Genomic DNA, 16570 nt, shown 5'->3' on the forward strand with positions numbered 1-16570 from the left:
TTGTAGTTTCTGAGGAAGGGGTGGGAAAATCCGTGAGCTGGTCCTACACATGACCTCCTCTCTGAGCTTGGAGCTCCTTCCAGATTTAACCTGGACTGCTGCTTCGGGCATCCTTTCTCCTTGCCCAGGTCTGGTTCTTGGCTCATGGCTACCCATGGACTTCTGACTGCAGGGGGCCACACTATTGCGTGTCCCTAGTTTCTGCTAGGGCTTTGGTCCCCTGCTTCTTGCTGTGCCTCCCTCTTTCATCCCCATTGGAGGCCAGTGCTCTAAGGCCGGGCTGTTCAGATTCCACCCTCTCTTTGGAGTCATATCTTGTTGTTTCTGTGCCTTCCCCCTCTCAGCTTTCCTATTGTGGCTACAGCTCCTCAAGGGTTGAGAGAGCAGGCCCTGGGCATGGGGCTTAGAATCCTACCTCTTCAGCCATTCCAGTGGCCCCTGCCTCAGTGATATTGCATTTCTTTGGATGTTAAGCTGCCTGGTTTGGAGAGGGCAGGGGGGTGGGGTGGGGGGGCATGGGGGCCAAGTGGAGGCAGCTGAGCTGCCCAGAATGTCTAGGATGCTGGGGTCAGAGATGAGCCCAGCATCACTGGCACCCTGTGGGTGTCTGGCTGTACTTACCGCCTATAGTGAGTCAGGGCTCACCAATGTGGCCTCTTGCCATGCATGGGATGGTACTGCCCGCAGCCGCATGGGCTGGCAGCTCTACCGAGAGTTCTTCAGCCTTCAGATCTGAGCCTTGGCAGACAGACCATTGGGAATCCCCAGCTCTGGATTCCTTGCCTGTGGAGCTCAAGTAGGCAAGGCCTACAGCCTATCCACCATCTGCTACCAAGCCTCACTGGGACACTTATAGAAACAAGGGTGCGCTGACTCTCTATGCCAGGTTCTGCTCGACACCTACACTCCAGAGATGAACAAACCTGGCCCTGCCCTCGGAAAGCTTCATGTGGTTGGCAAGTCAGCACATACAAATGAGTCTCTAATAGGCACTGTACTTGATGCCTACAGAGCTTTGAGCTGTGGGTTGGGGAGGGTACCTCAAGTTTGCCTGAGAGGCTCACAGAGGAGGTGGACTTTAGCTGGGACTTCTCCCATGTGTAGAAATTTGCTCTGCTGAGAGGGGCCTCCTGACTGAGGGAAGTACAACAGTAAAGGCTTGCAGACATAGGACGACAGGGGAAGTGTGGCCAGTGGACATGTGGTGGGTGAAAAAAAGCGGTAAAAAGGTTTGCTGGGCCAGGCAGTGGGAGGAACAGCAGGTTGGGAGGCAAGGGGCACCACAGTTTGCCCTCTGTGATTTAGGAAGCTACCTGGATGGATGGTAGGTGGAAGAGGGGAGAACATGAGGCAGGGAGGTCACTGAGGAGATTGGGCTAGGCCCAGGTGAAGGGTGACATGGCCTGGTTGAGGGATTAGTAGACAATGAGGATTTGAGGTCACATGGTTGGGAGATGCACTAAGTGGGAGTGGAGAGCGCTGGAGCCTAAGTGACATGGGGCAGGAGCTGGGCTTCGGGAAGCTTGTAGACCAGATGCTTGACTCCCCCACTCCTGCAGGGCTCTGTTCTAAAGTCCCTGCCCCTCCTTCCACACCTGGCCCAGTTGGAGCCCTCTGCAAGGCCTCGGTGGGAAGGAGGAGAGTCCTTGCTGTTGCCTCATTCCTCATCAGCATGTCCCATTCCTAGAGCAGCACATTGCCTCTTGGGTTGGTAATGCTAATTCCAGGATAGGAAAGGGCCAAGGCAGCAGTGTACCTCAGGATTAGTGCTGGAGGCTGATCCAGGGAAGAGTGAGATAGAAGAATCTTGGCATGGTGTGCTCTCCGTGTGGCCTCCTGGGCCAGCCACTGCCTCCAGGCAGCCTACCATATAGCTGTCTTGGGGGGGGGGGGCTGGGTGTCCAGGGTTGATTGGGTACAGCCTGACTTCGGTGCCAGTCTGGGAGGGGGGCACAGCCTGAGAATAATACAGCCTCAAGGTTGGTGGTCCTGGGTTCTGATTCTGTTTCATCACTGCCATGCTGTGTGATCTTGAGCATATCACATAATCTCTCTGAGCCTCTGTTTCTTCATCTATAGAGCTGTGTTAAGATATCTGCTTCATATGTCGTCTGGCAAGAATTAAATTAGGTGACATAGGTGAGGCATTCATCCTACCACCTGGCCCTCAATAGCTGTTTAACAACAACAAAAAAGGGTGGCAAGACGTTCATGCTAATTAGGTGCACTGAGGCATTAGGCTGAGCATTCATGATCCAGGCCCAGCCTGGTTATGGACATCTGGCTGGCTCAGAGGATGAATGTATAGGTCAAAGTGGTCCCTCTGATGCTGTCCCTCTCAGTCCTGGGTCACTCCAGAAGATACTCATGTCCCCATTCAGAGCTGGGTCATACCCTGACAGCTGGGATAGCTCAGGGATGCTTAGTCTCCACCTACTCTGGGAGCTGGGCAGTGTATTCTCTGCCTAGCAGGGATTTTCACAGAGGATTCAGGGAGCCATGGACCCCCAGACTGCAGGTGCTCATGGCTATCACAGACTATCTGGTCTGTAAGGTCCTGGGGCCTCAGGGTCCACACTGCTGATGTGATAGAGGAGAAGACTGAGGATCAGATAGCTAGAGTTGAGGTGTTAATCTCACATAGTTCACTCATACTTTTTGCTTTTATTTAACAAATGTTTGAGCAACTAATCTGTGCCACACTGCTGGGTACTGGGGCATCATGAAGACCAAAGGACCCAGCCCTCGGGACCTCTTAGTGTGGGTGTATCAGGGGAACCTGGGTGAGAGACCCCATCCAGTCCTGGGGAATGCTAAGAACCCCAGCCATCTCCCTAGGCTGCCTCCCTAAGCAGCGTCCAGTATGGGGCCCTGCATATTTTGGTTCACAGACGGAGGGGAGAGGAGGTAGGCTGAGCTGTTGTGTAGCCCATCCCCACACCTACTCCCTTCCCAGTGAGCACAATGGGAACCAGAACCTGCTTCTGTGTGAGTGTAGGAAGAAGTGAGGCTATTTCAGGCTCTGAGTGGGGCAGGGAGTGACCAGGTGAGAGGTGGCCACCTGCTATCAATGTTGCCCTCCCCCATAAGGTGTGGACTGACAGCTCTCTAGCCACTCCCCTCCTAGGCCTCAGCTCCTGGCCTCAGCTGGATAGGGAGAGGCTGGTTTCTGAGAAAGGCCTGGGGAGGCCTCACTTGGTCTGGTTGTGGGCCCAGGAGCAACACAGGAAAGGGCACCACCAAGGCAGGATCATGGCGATTGCTGTGGACTCTTTCATGTCAGATGCTGTTTGAGCATATGTATCTCGTCAGCTCTGTGTCCTGGAGGGTCAGCATATATATGTCAGTCAACTCCAGATCCTGGAGTTCTATATGGAAGAAGTTTCAGGGTCTGGGCAACTGGTTTTTGTTGGGCAAGAGAAAGGATTCCATTCTCCATCCCTGAGGGCCTTGGGAGGGGGAGGGGGAGGAATGAGGAATGAGGGAACACGTGACAGGAAGTGGACTGACCCTGGTAGTGGTTCATAGGTGTTCCTCTCCTCTCCAGAGCCCAGCATTCTTGGAGTGCGGCCATTTTCTCTTCTAAGTACCGAGGGAAGGGGGTGAGTTCTGGAGTCAGTCACTGATCTCTGCCAGGCTCCTCCCCACAGTGTACATTTGAACACACACCCGCATGTGCACATGCACACAGATCCAGTTCTGTTCTTGTAAAGCTGGAGAAGAGTCAAAATTGCTCTGCCCTCAGCCCTGCTTCCGAGGTGCAGTGTGGGGTCTGCGCCCTGGTCTCTCTGGGAGCCTGGGGTGTTGGGGGAGGGGGAGAGCCGGGAAGACCCTGAGTGGCTCACCTGATCCTGGCCAGCTCTGGCCCGTGGAGAGGCCCTTCTGGGTCAGCTGCCGTCACCATGCCCATGGATCTGTCCTGTGTACCGTCCTGGTCCCCACCTCCTGCTCCACCCTCCGCCGCTGCCACCTCCACTGCTGTTTGGGCCTTAAGCAACCTGTCTGCCTGCCCTTGTGGGGAGCCTGGCGGAGGCACATGGGGCGTGGCAGCTGGTTCAGTTTACCTGGCTGAGGTCTAGGAGGGGGTGCTTGCCCCAGGTATGGGGCAGATGGGGGAACTGGTGGTGCTTGGGTTCTGCCTTTAGTAAACTAGACTGTATTGAAGTTCCTGTTTTCTCCTAGTCCACTGAGAGTCAGCCTGGGACCACCAAGTCTACAGGGGCTAAGGCTGGTAAGAGTGTTGATTTAGGCCTGTGCCACACTTCCCCTTCCCCTTTAGTGTGTGTGGGTATGGGGCCCCCCTGTGATCCCTGGAGGCACTGAGACCACATGGAGCCTGGGAAGGAATGAGGGAGTAGGATTGCCCAGCGTTGACCCCTCAACAGGGGCAGTGGGAATGTGGGCTAGCTGATGTTTCCAAGGGCCCAGGCCATTCCCTACCCCAATTACGTGTGATGATTTTCTTCCAGATGGAGTCCAGCCTTCTGCTCCATAGCAGGTTAACTGTGTGGGGCAGCCCTTGAAAGGCACAGCCCTCTCTTCCCAGCAGAGCTGCCTTTGGTAGGGAGGAGGGCTGGGGTGTGGGAGGTGAGGGCTTTAGACTCTTTCTGGGTTTGAATCAAGGCTCCACTGCTTACTAAAGTGTGACTCTGAGGGAGTCACTTGGTCTTTCTGAGAATCCCCACCTCAGGGGTTTTGTTTTTCTGGGGACTAAATAATAAGGATAATGCCCAATAGCTGGCCCCCAGTAGATGCTTAGCACTCTTGGCACCCCCTCCCCCGGGCCTCGTGCCACTAGGACTTTGTACTTTTGGGAACCCTGCTTGCCTGCCTCTGGCCTAGCCTCTTGCGGGTTGCCTGGGCTGTGAGAGGAGGCACAGCACAGGGACACTCTGTTATGCAGGCCGTTCCTAGCCAGGGCCTAGTTCTTGGGCTCCCAGGTGGCTTTGCGTGCTGTGGTGCAGCTCTGGTGCAGCCAGTCTGCCTGGGTTCGAATCCATATTCCCAACAGTGCCTTGCTGTGTGGCCCTTTCTGAATAGCTTTCTGTCTGGGTCTCAGAAGCAGAGTTGATGGTGGTACCCTACTGCACAGTGTTGTTTGGATTGAATGAGTTGATATATGGAAGGCAGCGATTGGGGCAGGCAGTGAGCACCTTGTCAGGCACCCGCTGTTGTTAGGATTATGCTTGGCGGTGAAAAGAAGGCCTTGAAAGACTTCTCAGTGAGAGTTCCCAGAAAGCCCCCAGACCCCCCTTTGGAGGTTGGCATCCTGCTCAACTCCCCTCCCCTCCAGCCTGAAATATGGGTTCTGTCCTCTGGCCCTGCTGTCTGTGTCACCCATATCCTGACTAGTGCCAGACCAGCTTTTGCCTTTGGATACCACCTGCTTGGGGAAGTTGGACATGTGGGGCTTGGTGTGTTGACCTGCAGCACCCCAAAGGTTAAATGAACCCACTGTTCAGTAATGAATAGCTGCGGCTGCTCTGTTCCCCCTCAGGGGTACCAGTGCCAGTGAAGGGCACTATCTCTACTTGTCCCCTTATCTTGGGCAGTTTTGGAGTGGATATGCTGGCCAGGGAGGAGTCGAGGCAGCTTGCTGGGCCTGGGATCGGCAGGCATTGCAGCTGTCTTCATCAGATGTTGCAGGTTATGGATCTAGGGCTGGCCATTTCTACTGAATCCAACCATCTGGGTTTGGTCTGGACCAACTGACACTATTTTTCCTTCTAGATCCTGGAAGGTACCAGTCTTGTAGAGTTTCTAGACTCAGTGAAGTCTTAGCCAGGCAGGGACACTCTTTTCACTATGGCCTCACCAATAGGGTCAACCTGGCACTATGAGACCTTTCTGGAAGGAGCATTGGGGCCAGCTTGTACCCAGAAGCTTTAGGTTCCAAGCAGACTGCCCTCTTCTCACATGCCAGGACTCGAGACCTCATAGCTCTTGTTCTGGGCACAGGTACCTAGAGAAATGACTGATATAGGGAGCAAGCAGATGGAACTGGGAGGCCCAGGCTGACCTCCTAGGGTCAGGCCCAAATAGAGGAATTGCATTGAATCAAGGTGGGTGGAATTTCTAGCTATCAGGACACTCTCTTTATCTTCTAGGCTCTTGACCTTAGTGGGCCATTCTCCTGGAGGTGGGCATGGGCTCTCCAGGGAGCCCAGGGAAGCCTTCCCCTGCTCCTGACCAGCCTTGCTCCTCCCCAGCTGGTCTTATGGCCTGTTCCATCTCCTTGCTGGTGCCTGGTTCAGCTGCTGAACTCCAGCAGCTCCAGCTGGTACAGGGCTGCTTAGCAGGTGGTGGGCTTGCTGAGTAACTTCCTAGGCTGCCCTTTAGCCTACTGGCCAGGGCAGAATGGGGCGGGAGGTATCCTCACTTGTGGAATTGAGGGGTTGCTCAGGCAGAAAGGGAGCACTGGAGGCTAACATACCTCTAGGATCTCAGGAGTCCTGTCTCACTAGCTTCTTCCCTTCCCTGTGATGGAAGTTCCTCTTTTGAGGTAGTGGAAGAAGAGGTTTGCTCATGTGCAGGGCCTGTGTGTGCATGTGCAGGCATGCATGTGCTGTTGCTGAGCATACCCGAAGAGCTTAATGTGTGCACAGGATCCTGGACCTTTCTGCCTAGAAGCCTGGAGTGGTGGGGAGAGACGGAGGGACCATCAGTTACTGTGTAGCACAAGTCCTGCTCCTTTGGGTGGGAATTTGGGATTAGAGAGGAAGGGCTTCTTGGCAGGGAGCATCAGAAGGCTTTGAGGAGGAGGGTTGAGCTGAGTGTTGAAGGATGGGCAGGAGTTTCCCAGGCAGAAGGGACTCTGGAGTAGGGTGAAGAAGGACATTCCAGGCAGAGGAAGTAGCTTACGCAAAGGCAGGAAGCATGGGAGGACGTGGCATGTTTGGGGAGCTGCAAATAGTTCCGTGTGGGCGTGTGCAGGGTTGTGGTGGGAGAGGAGGCTGGCAAGGCGGGCTGGGCCAGAGCCTGGATTTGTCCCTCCCTCTACCACTCAGATGCTCAGTGGACACTTGCCCACCTGGGTTCTGACCCCTACTGGGACCTGAGGATGCAAAAAAGGAGTGTTTCTTGAGTGTGTGGACAAATTCAGGTAGTAGTATTCTGTGGACCACTCTAGACAATGTTGCATGCTGGGCTGGAGATTTTCATCCTAGAGAAGAACTGGGAGCCATGGAAGAGTTATAAGCAGGGTCGTCACGGGTGTTGTGATTTTTAGGGTGTTGCAGGGCCATTGGGAGATCAAGGAGGATGTTGAGCTTGGGAGCTCCATAAAAGCTGCTGAAATGATCCCAGAAAAGACCCTGGGACCTAATCCCAGGTGGGCCAGAGATGATCAGTCAGGTGGCTTTCCATCCACTTCTCCATCTAAGCTACATTGAATGTTTCTTTTGTACACCATAAGTTGCTAGGGTCAGGATCATGGTGACTGGCATTGCAGCAGGCACTGTCCCTCCGTCTGTCGGCAGGAGGCCTTGCCAGCACCTCCGACTTCAAGCCTTGGATGTGAGTGGAGCAGTTGCACCATCTATAGACAAGAGATGGTACTGCACTGGGCCCCAGTGCCTCTGCCTGGGTTGGCGGGAAGCAGTGTCAGGCCAGTGAAGTGACTGCTGCCAAGTAGAGTCAAGGAGGCAAGAGTGTACAGCAAAATGTTGGGGGAGATGTGTGTGTGGGGGGGTGACACTGAGCTACCCTGAAAGACTCCCCAGGAGGGTGCTTGAACCTGAAAAATGGGCAGGGAGGAACTACAGGTTCAGAGGTTTGGGTGAATGGGCATTGCAGGCCCAGGGTCACTTATTTGGCCTGTGTCATAGCTGCTAATACCCAACAACATTTACAGCACTTGCTGAGTGCCGTACCAGGCTGAGCTCTCATATGAAGTATCTCATTCAGTACGTCAGTTCTGTAAGGAACTTGTGCTCCAAGAAACCAAGGGACTTATCCAGAGTTACATGACTCACAGTTCACACCCAGTCCTGCCTTTCTCCAGAAGTTGTGGTCCTGACTGCTGCACTGTATTGCCTGCCAGTAAAGCCCTGAGCTACACGTAATGACAGGATTCAAGGGGGCAGCAAGGAGGCCCAGCTGCAGAGAGCTGGGAGTGACTCCCAGAGACAGCACAGAAGTGAGAACCTGGAGTCGGTGCATGAGTCCCAGGCAGAGTGAGACTCCAAGGACAGAGCTGGGCTGGGCTGAGAAAACCCTATGGGATTGTTGACAGGGCCTGGAAAGAGAGGGCAAAAGCAAGAACAGGTAAAAATGACTTCCTGGTGCTGGGAAGGTAGGCCAAGAGAAGCAACTGGAGCTAGAGGGAGTTTGAATTTAAGGGTCAGTGGGCCCCAGGCAATGGGAGAAAGGGAACTTCAAGTTGAGGGAAATCCAGGATTGACAGCACAAGGTCTGTGATGAGTGTCTTGGATTCGGGATCAGATACCCCTGGGGGTATCGGGCTGATGTAGATTCAGGTGGCAGGAAATGAGACAAATTGGGGCCCCTTGATGCCAGGAGAGGTGAGTGCTGGGCTTTGCAGGCATGGGGCCAGGCCTGGTAAGTATTGGAGACTCACATGGAACCCCACTTGCCTTGGGTTTATGGGATCCAGGAGAGGAAGGGCAGCTAGGGAGGGGAGCAGAGTGCAGTGACCTACAGGTACTAGGGGCCCAGGGAGACTTGGAGGGGAACCAGCAGTCTCCAGCTGAGCCAGGAAGGGACTTGGCAGGTGTGGCAGGGCTTGGGATGGGTTGGAGAGAAGGTCTGGAGGCTCTGGTGTTGGTGGCTGGCCCAGCCTGAGGGACTGGGGAAGAGGATCTCAGTTTCATCAGCAACCCAGAGTTCAGTGTGGTCCCGCTTCCTGACCAGTGACCCTCCACAGCACAGGGCCTGGAATATTTGTTGGAGGCATAAATGAAGGGATGGGTGGGTCCTGCATCAGTATGTCAGAGGCTAGGGCCACGGATAAGTTCCAGAAGGAAAATACTCCCCTATCATGGTATCTGGGGCTGTGGCCTGTTAGGGCTCGTGGTTCTGCCAGGCCTGAGCTGGCACAGAACCCAGGTGGCAAGAGTTCTGAGAGCCTCTTTCCTTTGCCCAACACTGACACCCCTGCTCTTCCTCCCCAGGTACCCCCTGAGAAGTGCCGCTGTGCGGTGGGCAGCATTCTGAGTGAAGGTGAGGAGTCACCCTCCCCTGAGCTCATCCAACTCTACCAGAAATTTGGCTTCAAGGTGTTCTCTTTCCCGGCACCCAGCCATGTGGTGACAGCCACCTTCCCCTACACCTCTCCCCTGTCCATCTGGCTGGCTACCCGCCGTGTCCATCCTGCCCTGGATGCCTACATCAAGGTGAGAGACAGGCCTAGTGTATGTGTGTGTTGGGGGATAGCCAGTCCTTCAGGTGGGAGACAGGGAGGACTGCCCAGGCTGGGAGGAAAAGCTGCCTTTGGGAGGGCAGCACCCGGGGCCCTCATGGAGCAGGTGCCTGTGGAACTAGGAAGATGGGCAGAGGCTGCTGGCATCTATTCCAAATGCCCAAGACCTTGTGGGTACCAGAGCATCTACTAGGAGCATAGGGAGCTTGGTCAGTTCAGCTCTGGCTTGGACCAGAGACATTTTTAGTTCTCAGTCCCCACTCCAGGCTCAGATGGATGGACAGGTCCATGCTGACCCTTTCCTGCTGGAGGCCCACAGAACAAGAGCCCTGAGGCTTCCAGGGGCTGCAGGCCCCAGGTGTTCATGTGTTGCCCCAGGCCTGGCCCCTGCATGGGCTTGTGCACCTGCTCCCTGAGGTGGGCTCGGGCAGCAGCAGCCCTTATGTCCTTTAGTTCCTGACCTGGTCATCGGTAATGCTAGCAGACTGGCCTACCTGGAAGAAGGAAGAGATCTCTGATCAGGGGTTTCTGTGTCCACAGGGATTTTTAAAAATTTTCCCTGTTGGACATCCCTCCTTCTCCAGAACATTTTGTAAACTTGGGTACTAGGGAATGACCAAATTGGGCTTGAAGCAATTGTTTACTCATCCATTCAACTTGAATTTATTGAATGTCTTTGTGCCATACTGTGTTGATACAATGTGAAACGTTGGTATATGAAATAGGCATTTATAGCAAGTGGTAGAGACAGGTAATAAATGTCACACAAGGGGCACCTGGCTGGCTCAGTCAGTGGAGCATGCAACTCTTGATCTCAGGGGTGTGAGTTCGAGCCCCACATTGGGTGTAGAGATAACTTAAAAATAAAATCTTTAAAAAAATGTCAGATAAAAATGGGATACGTGCTAGAAAAGAATGGTGGGGAAGGGCAAGGGACCAACTTGGATAGAGTGGTCAAGGACAGCCTCTTGGAGGAGGTAACCTCTCAGGTGGAATCCCAAAAGAGCCCTTGGAGAAAGGGGTAGGAAGATTCCAGGCAGAGCAAAGTGGGAGCATGGGTTTGACCTAAAGATGGTAGGAAGTCACTGCAGTGTTCCAGCCAGAAAAATAACACATGATCTGAGCCTCTTAGCTACACATGTACAAGACACGCTCTCATCCTGGGCAGGGTGGGACCAGATCCCAGATCCATGGGGCCAGTGGAGATGCTTAGGAGGCTGTCAGGATTTCTACATGAATGGTGGTGGCTTGGACTGGGGCAGTGGCTGTAGAGATGCAGAGAAGGTGGAAATTTTGGAGGTAGAACTGATGGATTGGTGCATGGATTGGATGCTGTGGAGGGGCTGGCAGGGCAACCAGCTCTGTAGACTGTGTAGTGGGGAGCTGCCTGAGAAACAAACAGGACAAGAAAACAGGAATTTGAATTTGGTGGATGCAAAGGAATGTGATGGCTCTCTTCTCCAGAGCAACCCGGCGGAAGGGACAAGGCCTCGATGATGGACATGGGAGCTCAGACAGGTCTTGGTTAAGGAGGCAAAAAGAGTCTGGTGTCAGGGCTGGGGAATGAATAACTGGGTCACCATCTGTGGCCTTGGTGGTCAAGGACAGGAAGAGAAGAAACAGGACAGCTGACTCTGTGGTAGGGCAGGGGCATGGGGAGAATAGAGGTGGAGTTCCTTTGTGAGCTGGACAGTGGCAGCCAGAAGGGTGTTGGGGAGGAGGTGCTTGCCTGGGGGTGAGTTGGGCTGGAGGCTGAGGGCGGGCTGAGGCAGGAGGTGGGGGTAGCTGACTGGTGGTAAGGACAGAAACGCAGGCATTGGTGCCTGAGGCCTGCTCAGCGTGCGTTCCGAGGGGGCCTCAACTGTTTCACCCAAGAAAGGCTGCTGGGCAGTGTCTCCAGTCCTGTTGGTGCCATCTTCAACCTCGGGGTTGGAGCAGCACCCCCGGGGAGAGACTTTCTGGGTTCCAGACCTCAGAACAGGACATGTGGCATGTGGTGTGGTGGCGAGCAACTCAGCCACCAAAGCCTTTTCCTGGCTTCAGGGGTTTATTTTTAGACACCTTTGTCCAAATTTCCCGGCCCCTGACAGCTTCACAAGTTGCCTGGTTTTGACGTCACCTCTTTGATGAAAGCCCTTCCTCCTTCTTCCTCCTCCCATGGAAGCCTGTCAGCTGCGCTCTGGGCTTGATTCTCCTGGGGTGGGGGCTGGAGCAGGGGGCTACCATTCTCTTTCCTGCCTTCAATGAGGAAGCCAGAGAGGGGTACAGGAGAGAGCAAGGGGCTTCTCCAGGGATATCTGTGAGGCACGCTGCTGTGGGCTTGGCCACCAGCTGGGAGAGTGAGAGAGATGCCAGGCTGTTCACAGTAGAGGCATGGCCCAAGGTGCTCTGATGGTTTCTGGAACCAGAGGTCACCTCTGCCCCTGTGTTTAGCCTGATCTTGTGTTCTGGGGAGCATATCACGTGAAACAAGGAAGGGGCTTAGCCTGCCGTGAACGGGGTAATGGCCCTGTGCCTCTCTCAGCCTGGGAAACAGAGAGAAGAGAACATAAAGCTCTCTCCCACACCTGCCCTCTTCCCCCGCTGCCCTGGGACCAGGGAAAAGAGGCTGCTAATGAGACTGTGGGCTCTTCTGACTCTCCCAGCTCTGACAGCTGGCTGCCTTTGTGTGTGTGTGTGTGTGTGTGTGTGTGTGTGTGTGTGTGTATGCGTATGCACGCCCTTCTTTTTCTCCATCTCTCTGCCTTCTCTGGATCTGAGTCTGGGTCTGCTGTGGAGGTGTTTCATATGGAATGACAGCAACCATCGGCTTTCTGTTTCAGGAGGGGTGAGGGGTAAAGGAGTCCAGGAACCCTGCTGCCGGAAGGATGGGAGGGAGGACTTGGCAGGCTGGGGCAGGGGGCAGGGGGCAGGGGTGAATGGTCGCAGAGCTTTGGGTGAGGAAGGTGGAGAGCAGCTGCTGTCCTGGCAGTTGCAGATGTGCCTGAGACTGGGCAGGTTTGATCTCATGGGACAGAAAGGTCCTGAGGGTCACTGTAAGGAACCCAAAGAGAAGCATTTGCCAGGTTTCCGTGGGGATTCTAGAATGATGTATAGATCCCAGCTTTGTAATCTACGTGGCAGCCTCTGACTCTTTCGCCAGCCCTCCCCAGCTTGGCAGCCTGGCAAGCTGAGCTATAAGGGCTAAAACTGCTTTTCTTCACATAAACCACTGGGGGGCTCCAGGCAGAGCAATCTGGGACTGCGTCTGTGTGAGGGGATGCCTGGGTACCATGTGACTATCATTTTTTGTGGAAAATGCCCCAGCTTTGTCAGGCTGCTCCACCAGAGTCCAAGGAGGTGGCATCCTTGGGCAGGAGGAGATCACCCCCTGAGCCCCAGGAAGTGGGGGGGGGGGGGCCCTCTGGCAGCTACAGGAGGGAACTGAGCTTCCTTGAAATTGTAGGGCCACAAAAGAGATGGGACCCAGGTGTCAGCCCAGAGCAATAGGCAAAGGCCCCAGAATTCACCACAGGATAGAACCAGTCTTAATGAGTGTCCAGGGAAGGCTTGGGCCACCTGGAGCAGACCAGGACCAAGTGAGAGATCTGGGGATCCCTTGTGTGTGAGAGGCCCCTGAGCTCAGTTCCTGGCTCACAGCTATCTATAGCAGTTGGCAAAGAGGTCATTGAGAGTGTTAGACTGCCTAGCCAAGCCCCCCTGTACCTGACTTCCTCTCAACAGGATCCCTGATCTTCGTAAACCGCCTACCCCAGGGTCCCTGCTTTCCAGGAGTTTTCAGGGAGGGTCCTTGTGATGGTTGGATATCTTCTCCTGAGTTTAGGGAGACACAGGGCATTGTCCGTGTGGAAGCTGGTTGGCTGGGAAGTGTAGGCAGGCCTTGGGGGTCAAACATTGGCTCTTCCTCCATAGAATTGTAGAGAAGCTGGGGGAAGTGGGGATAGGATGGATATAGTGAGTTGGTTGATTGGGGGCAGTCTTGGTGGCAAAGTTCTAGGACAGCTGGGTTGATGGGGTTGTCTTACTAGGGGGTTTAAAGTGGGCAGGAACCCCAGACCATAGTTCTCAGACCTCTCTGGGGCAGCAGCCTAAGTCTATGCTAAGGTGCCCCTGTGGCTTGGCTGCCAGGGGTGAGGTTGCACTTGGACCCTTACTCGCTTCAACTGGAGTAGCTCTCCCTCCGGGTTTTAGTAAACCAGATGACCTTATGAGCTTTTGTTTGGAGGAGGACATCTGAGATTTCATGGTTTGAAACCTCTGTCCTCAGAGAGGTACACCTGGGCAGACACCCCCCCCCCCCCCCGGCCAACTGCATGTCTGTCACAGATCTTGAGGACATTGTGGCAGCTGCAGTGTGAGTGGAGCTGAAAGGCACCAGGGCTCATCCCGTGTACAGGCAGGGGCAGGACCCCCAGAAGAGGCAGTTGTTTCTGGGGAGCATGACTGACTGGGAGCTGGACCTGAAGGGAGCCCTGCAGTTCTCCCCGGGATGGTGGTAACTAAACTCTCGAGTGGTGGGTGATCGGATGGTGTTGTCGTTGGGCAGCCAGCTGGGGACAAAGGAACAGGGGCCTTAGCAGGGTGCCTGCGGGAGTGAGTCAGCCTGTTGAGCTGTGGGAGTCTGTTGCTTTGTGCCAGCAGCATGGGCAGAGACTAGGGTCCTGACCAGTGGCTCAGAATCTTCTGTATGTGTTTCCCCTTAACCTGCCTAGGTAACTTTGAGGAAGTCAGTGGCAAGGGGGGGAATTTGAGCCCACTCTGGGGCTAGAACACAGTGGGGAGCAACATGACCTTGGCAGTGGGAATCCAGGATGCCCCGGTGGGAGGTGGAATCTGGGGTCATCTCTCCGTGCCCATCGCCCTTGCTGAACAAACGTGGAAGGGTTCAAAACTTTATTCTTCGTAAGGAAGGCCCCCCGGCAGCACCTCAGCTCAGTTGCTTACTCAGCAGTTATTTATTAAGCCCTCTCTTACACAGCGTTGTTCAGGGGATGGGGGAAGCAGCCAGAAGGCAATCATAGGGTCCTAATCAAAGCCCACATTCCCATCATTTTACAAATGGGGAGAAGGAGGCCTGGGGAGGGGAGGTTCCCCAAGGTCAATGGATGAAGTGGTGGCTGAGTCCAGACTGGGTGCCCTGGGCTGAGGATCATTCTGCTGGCCATTTGCTTTTTGCCACTTTGCCCCGCCCATGGGTGGGACTGGGCCCAAGAGGTTCAGGACCTGTTATGAATTTGGGATAGGTCCCCAGGGTGGGCCTGGGATGGCAGCACAGTGGGCCAACATCTAATTGACCCTCGGTCTATAGGCCTGGTAAGCAGAGTCAGGCCTGAAGCTGCTGGTCTAGGAGTCTGCTTGGGGAACCAGAAACAAAGGGCAGAAAGAGCCTGGCTGTCCATTTGCCCAGCAGGCGCCCATTAAGGGAGACCTTGGTCGTTGCTCTGGGCACAGGAAGCAGCTGCTGCAGGTGCCTTACTGGGGCTCCAGGGCCAGCTCACTTGCCAGTGCTGCCACCTGCATATTGGCTTGTCCCAGCTCAGGGAGGAGAGCACTCTCAGCGGTGCCAGGACCTGGGGCTGAGTGACAGGCCCCCAGAATTCTTTCCTTGCCCATTTCCCACAGCCACAGGGTTTAGCCATGCCCAGGGAGAGTGAGGTAGGGAGGGGAGGGATTCGCCAGGGAAGGTAAAGCAGCCTTTGGAAGGTGGTGGCATTTGGGTTCAGCCTTGAAGGAAGGGTAGCATTCTCCAGGTGAAAAGTCAGGTCAAGCAAAGTCACTGATTTGGGCATGGTTTTTATGTACATTGTGGCTGGAGGACAGGGGAGGAGAAAGAGTTTGGACCCAAGAGGTGAGGCTGGGTCCTGCATGCTCTAGGGAGCCACTGATGGTGTGTGAGCAGATGAATGACTGCTTCCAGGCTGGGCTTTGGAATTGGACCTTAGCACAGGGAGATGGGAAGGGAGAGCTGGTGGCCATGGAGCTGAGCTCTGAATGACTCCCTACTTCCAGATAGCCTCAAGCCAAGAGAAGCCCCCCACTTTACCAGGGCTTAGCTTCCCTTACTCCCCTTAGGGAGCTGCCCCTGGATGCTGAGGTGTGGGGGCCCCCACAGGAGGCCAGGTCTCTCCCCATTAGCCTAGGCCCTGGAACCTGTTCCTCAGTCTCTCTGGCTTCACCTCTCCCCACTCCCCTACCTCAGGACTGAAAGCACAAAGCCAGCCTTTGCTGGGGCGGGCGTGGGAGCCACCACTCTGGAAATACCAGCTCAGATGTGGTAGCTTGGCAGCCCTGCAGGACCCTGGGGGCTGAGGCTTGTCTGAATGGTGCTGTGGGGTTGGGCCGTCACCAATCCAGAGGGAGCCTTCTTCCCCAGGCAGATGGGAATTACTGAGGAAGAATTCTGTTGCTCTTCTCCGGAAAGCTTGGGATTCCAGAAATGAGGGGAGGGGGGGAGATTTCAAGGAGGGGGCTTGCCCTCCAGAGTAGAAAAACTCTGCCCTTTAACAGAGCCCTCAGATAAGGAGAGGTTATCTGTCCGGTTATGAGACAGGAAACCTAAGGCTCTGGGGGAAGGGCTTTCCTGGGGGTACTAGGCGGAGGGCAGAAGTGAGAGGCACCAGTTGGAGGTGAGAAATTCAGGGCTGCCTTCTCCTCACCCACCTCCTCTCCTTCCCCCTCTCCTCTTCATCCTTACTTGCCCACTTTTCCTTCCCCTCTGGCACTTGCTGGTGCCTCTGGCTCGCAGGTGCTAGGCGTCATGGTTCCATCTGCACTGAGCAGCCTTCCTGCTGCTGGATAATCAATCAGTAGCATTTTCGTCAGCCTGTGAACGGGATGGGGCTCAAGGTCCTTGACTGCACAGATGCTGCAGAGAATGGCTGGATCTTGGAGAGGCGTGGGCTGTGGAGCCTGCCGTGGTAGCAGCAGCATCTGGGAGTCCGTGGCTCCCCTCCCAGATTTGGAAGGGTGAGTGGGGGATCCCAGGGGTGAGCCCCCAAGTCTCCCATAGGGTACTCACCCTCAGGCTCTCTGCCCTCTGGTCCTGCTCCACAAGGGCCCAAGAAGCCCAGAGTGGGGCTGAGATGGGGTTGGAAATTGGCCTTCGGGGCCCTAGCAAAGGGAAAGGCTGGGCTTGGCTGCAAGGTCAGGGGCTTCCTGGTCCAGATAAGTACTAGAGTACTTAATGGCCTG

At 55.0% G+C, this 16570-nt stretch overlaps 1 protein-coding gene across 4 annotated transcripts in view; it reads left to right on the forward strand.

The window, feature by feature from the left end:
* The window catches only part of TEX264 (testis expressed 264, ER-phagy receptor), a 29975-nt gene that overhangs the window by 3765 nt on the left and 9640 nt on the right, over positions 1-16570 (forward strand). For all 4 annotated transcript variants that reach the window (XM_026500942.4, XM_044384884.3, XM_026500943.4 and 1 more), the window contains exon 4: positions 9132-9353. In XM_026500942.4, coding sequence (XP_026356727.1) covers positions 9132-9353 — 222 coding nt within the window. The remainder of the gene's footprint in view (positions 1-9131; positions 9354-16570) is intronic.

Source organism: Ursus arctos, unplaced genomic scaffold, assembly GCF_023065955.2.
Source record: "Ursus arctos isolate Adak ecotype North America unplaced genomic scaffold, UrsArc2.0 scaffold_14, whole genome shotgun sequence".
NCBI lineage: Eukaryota > Metazoa > Chordata > Mammalia > Carnivora > Ursidae > Ursus > Ursus arctos.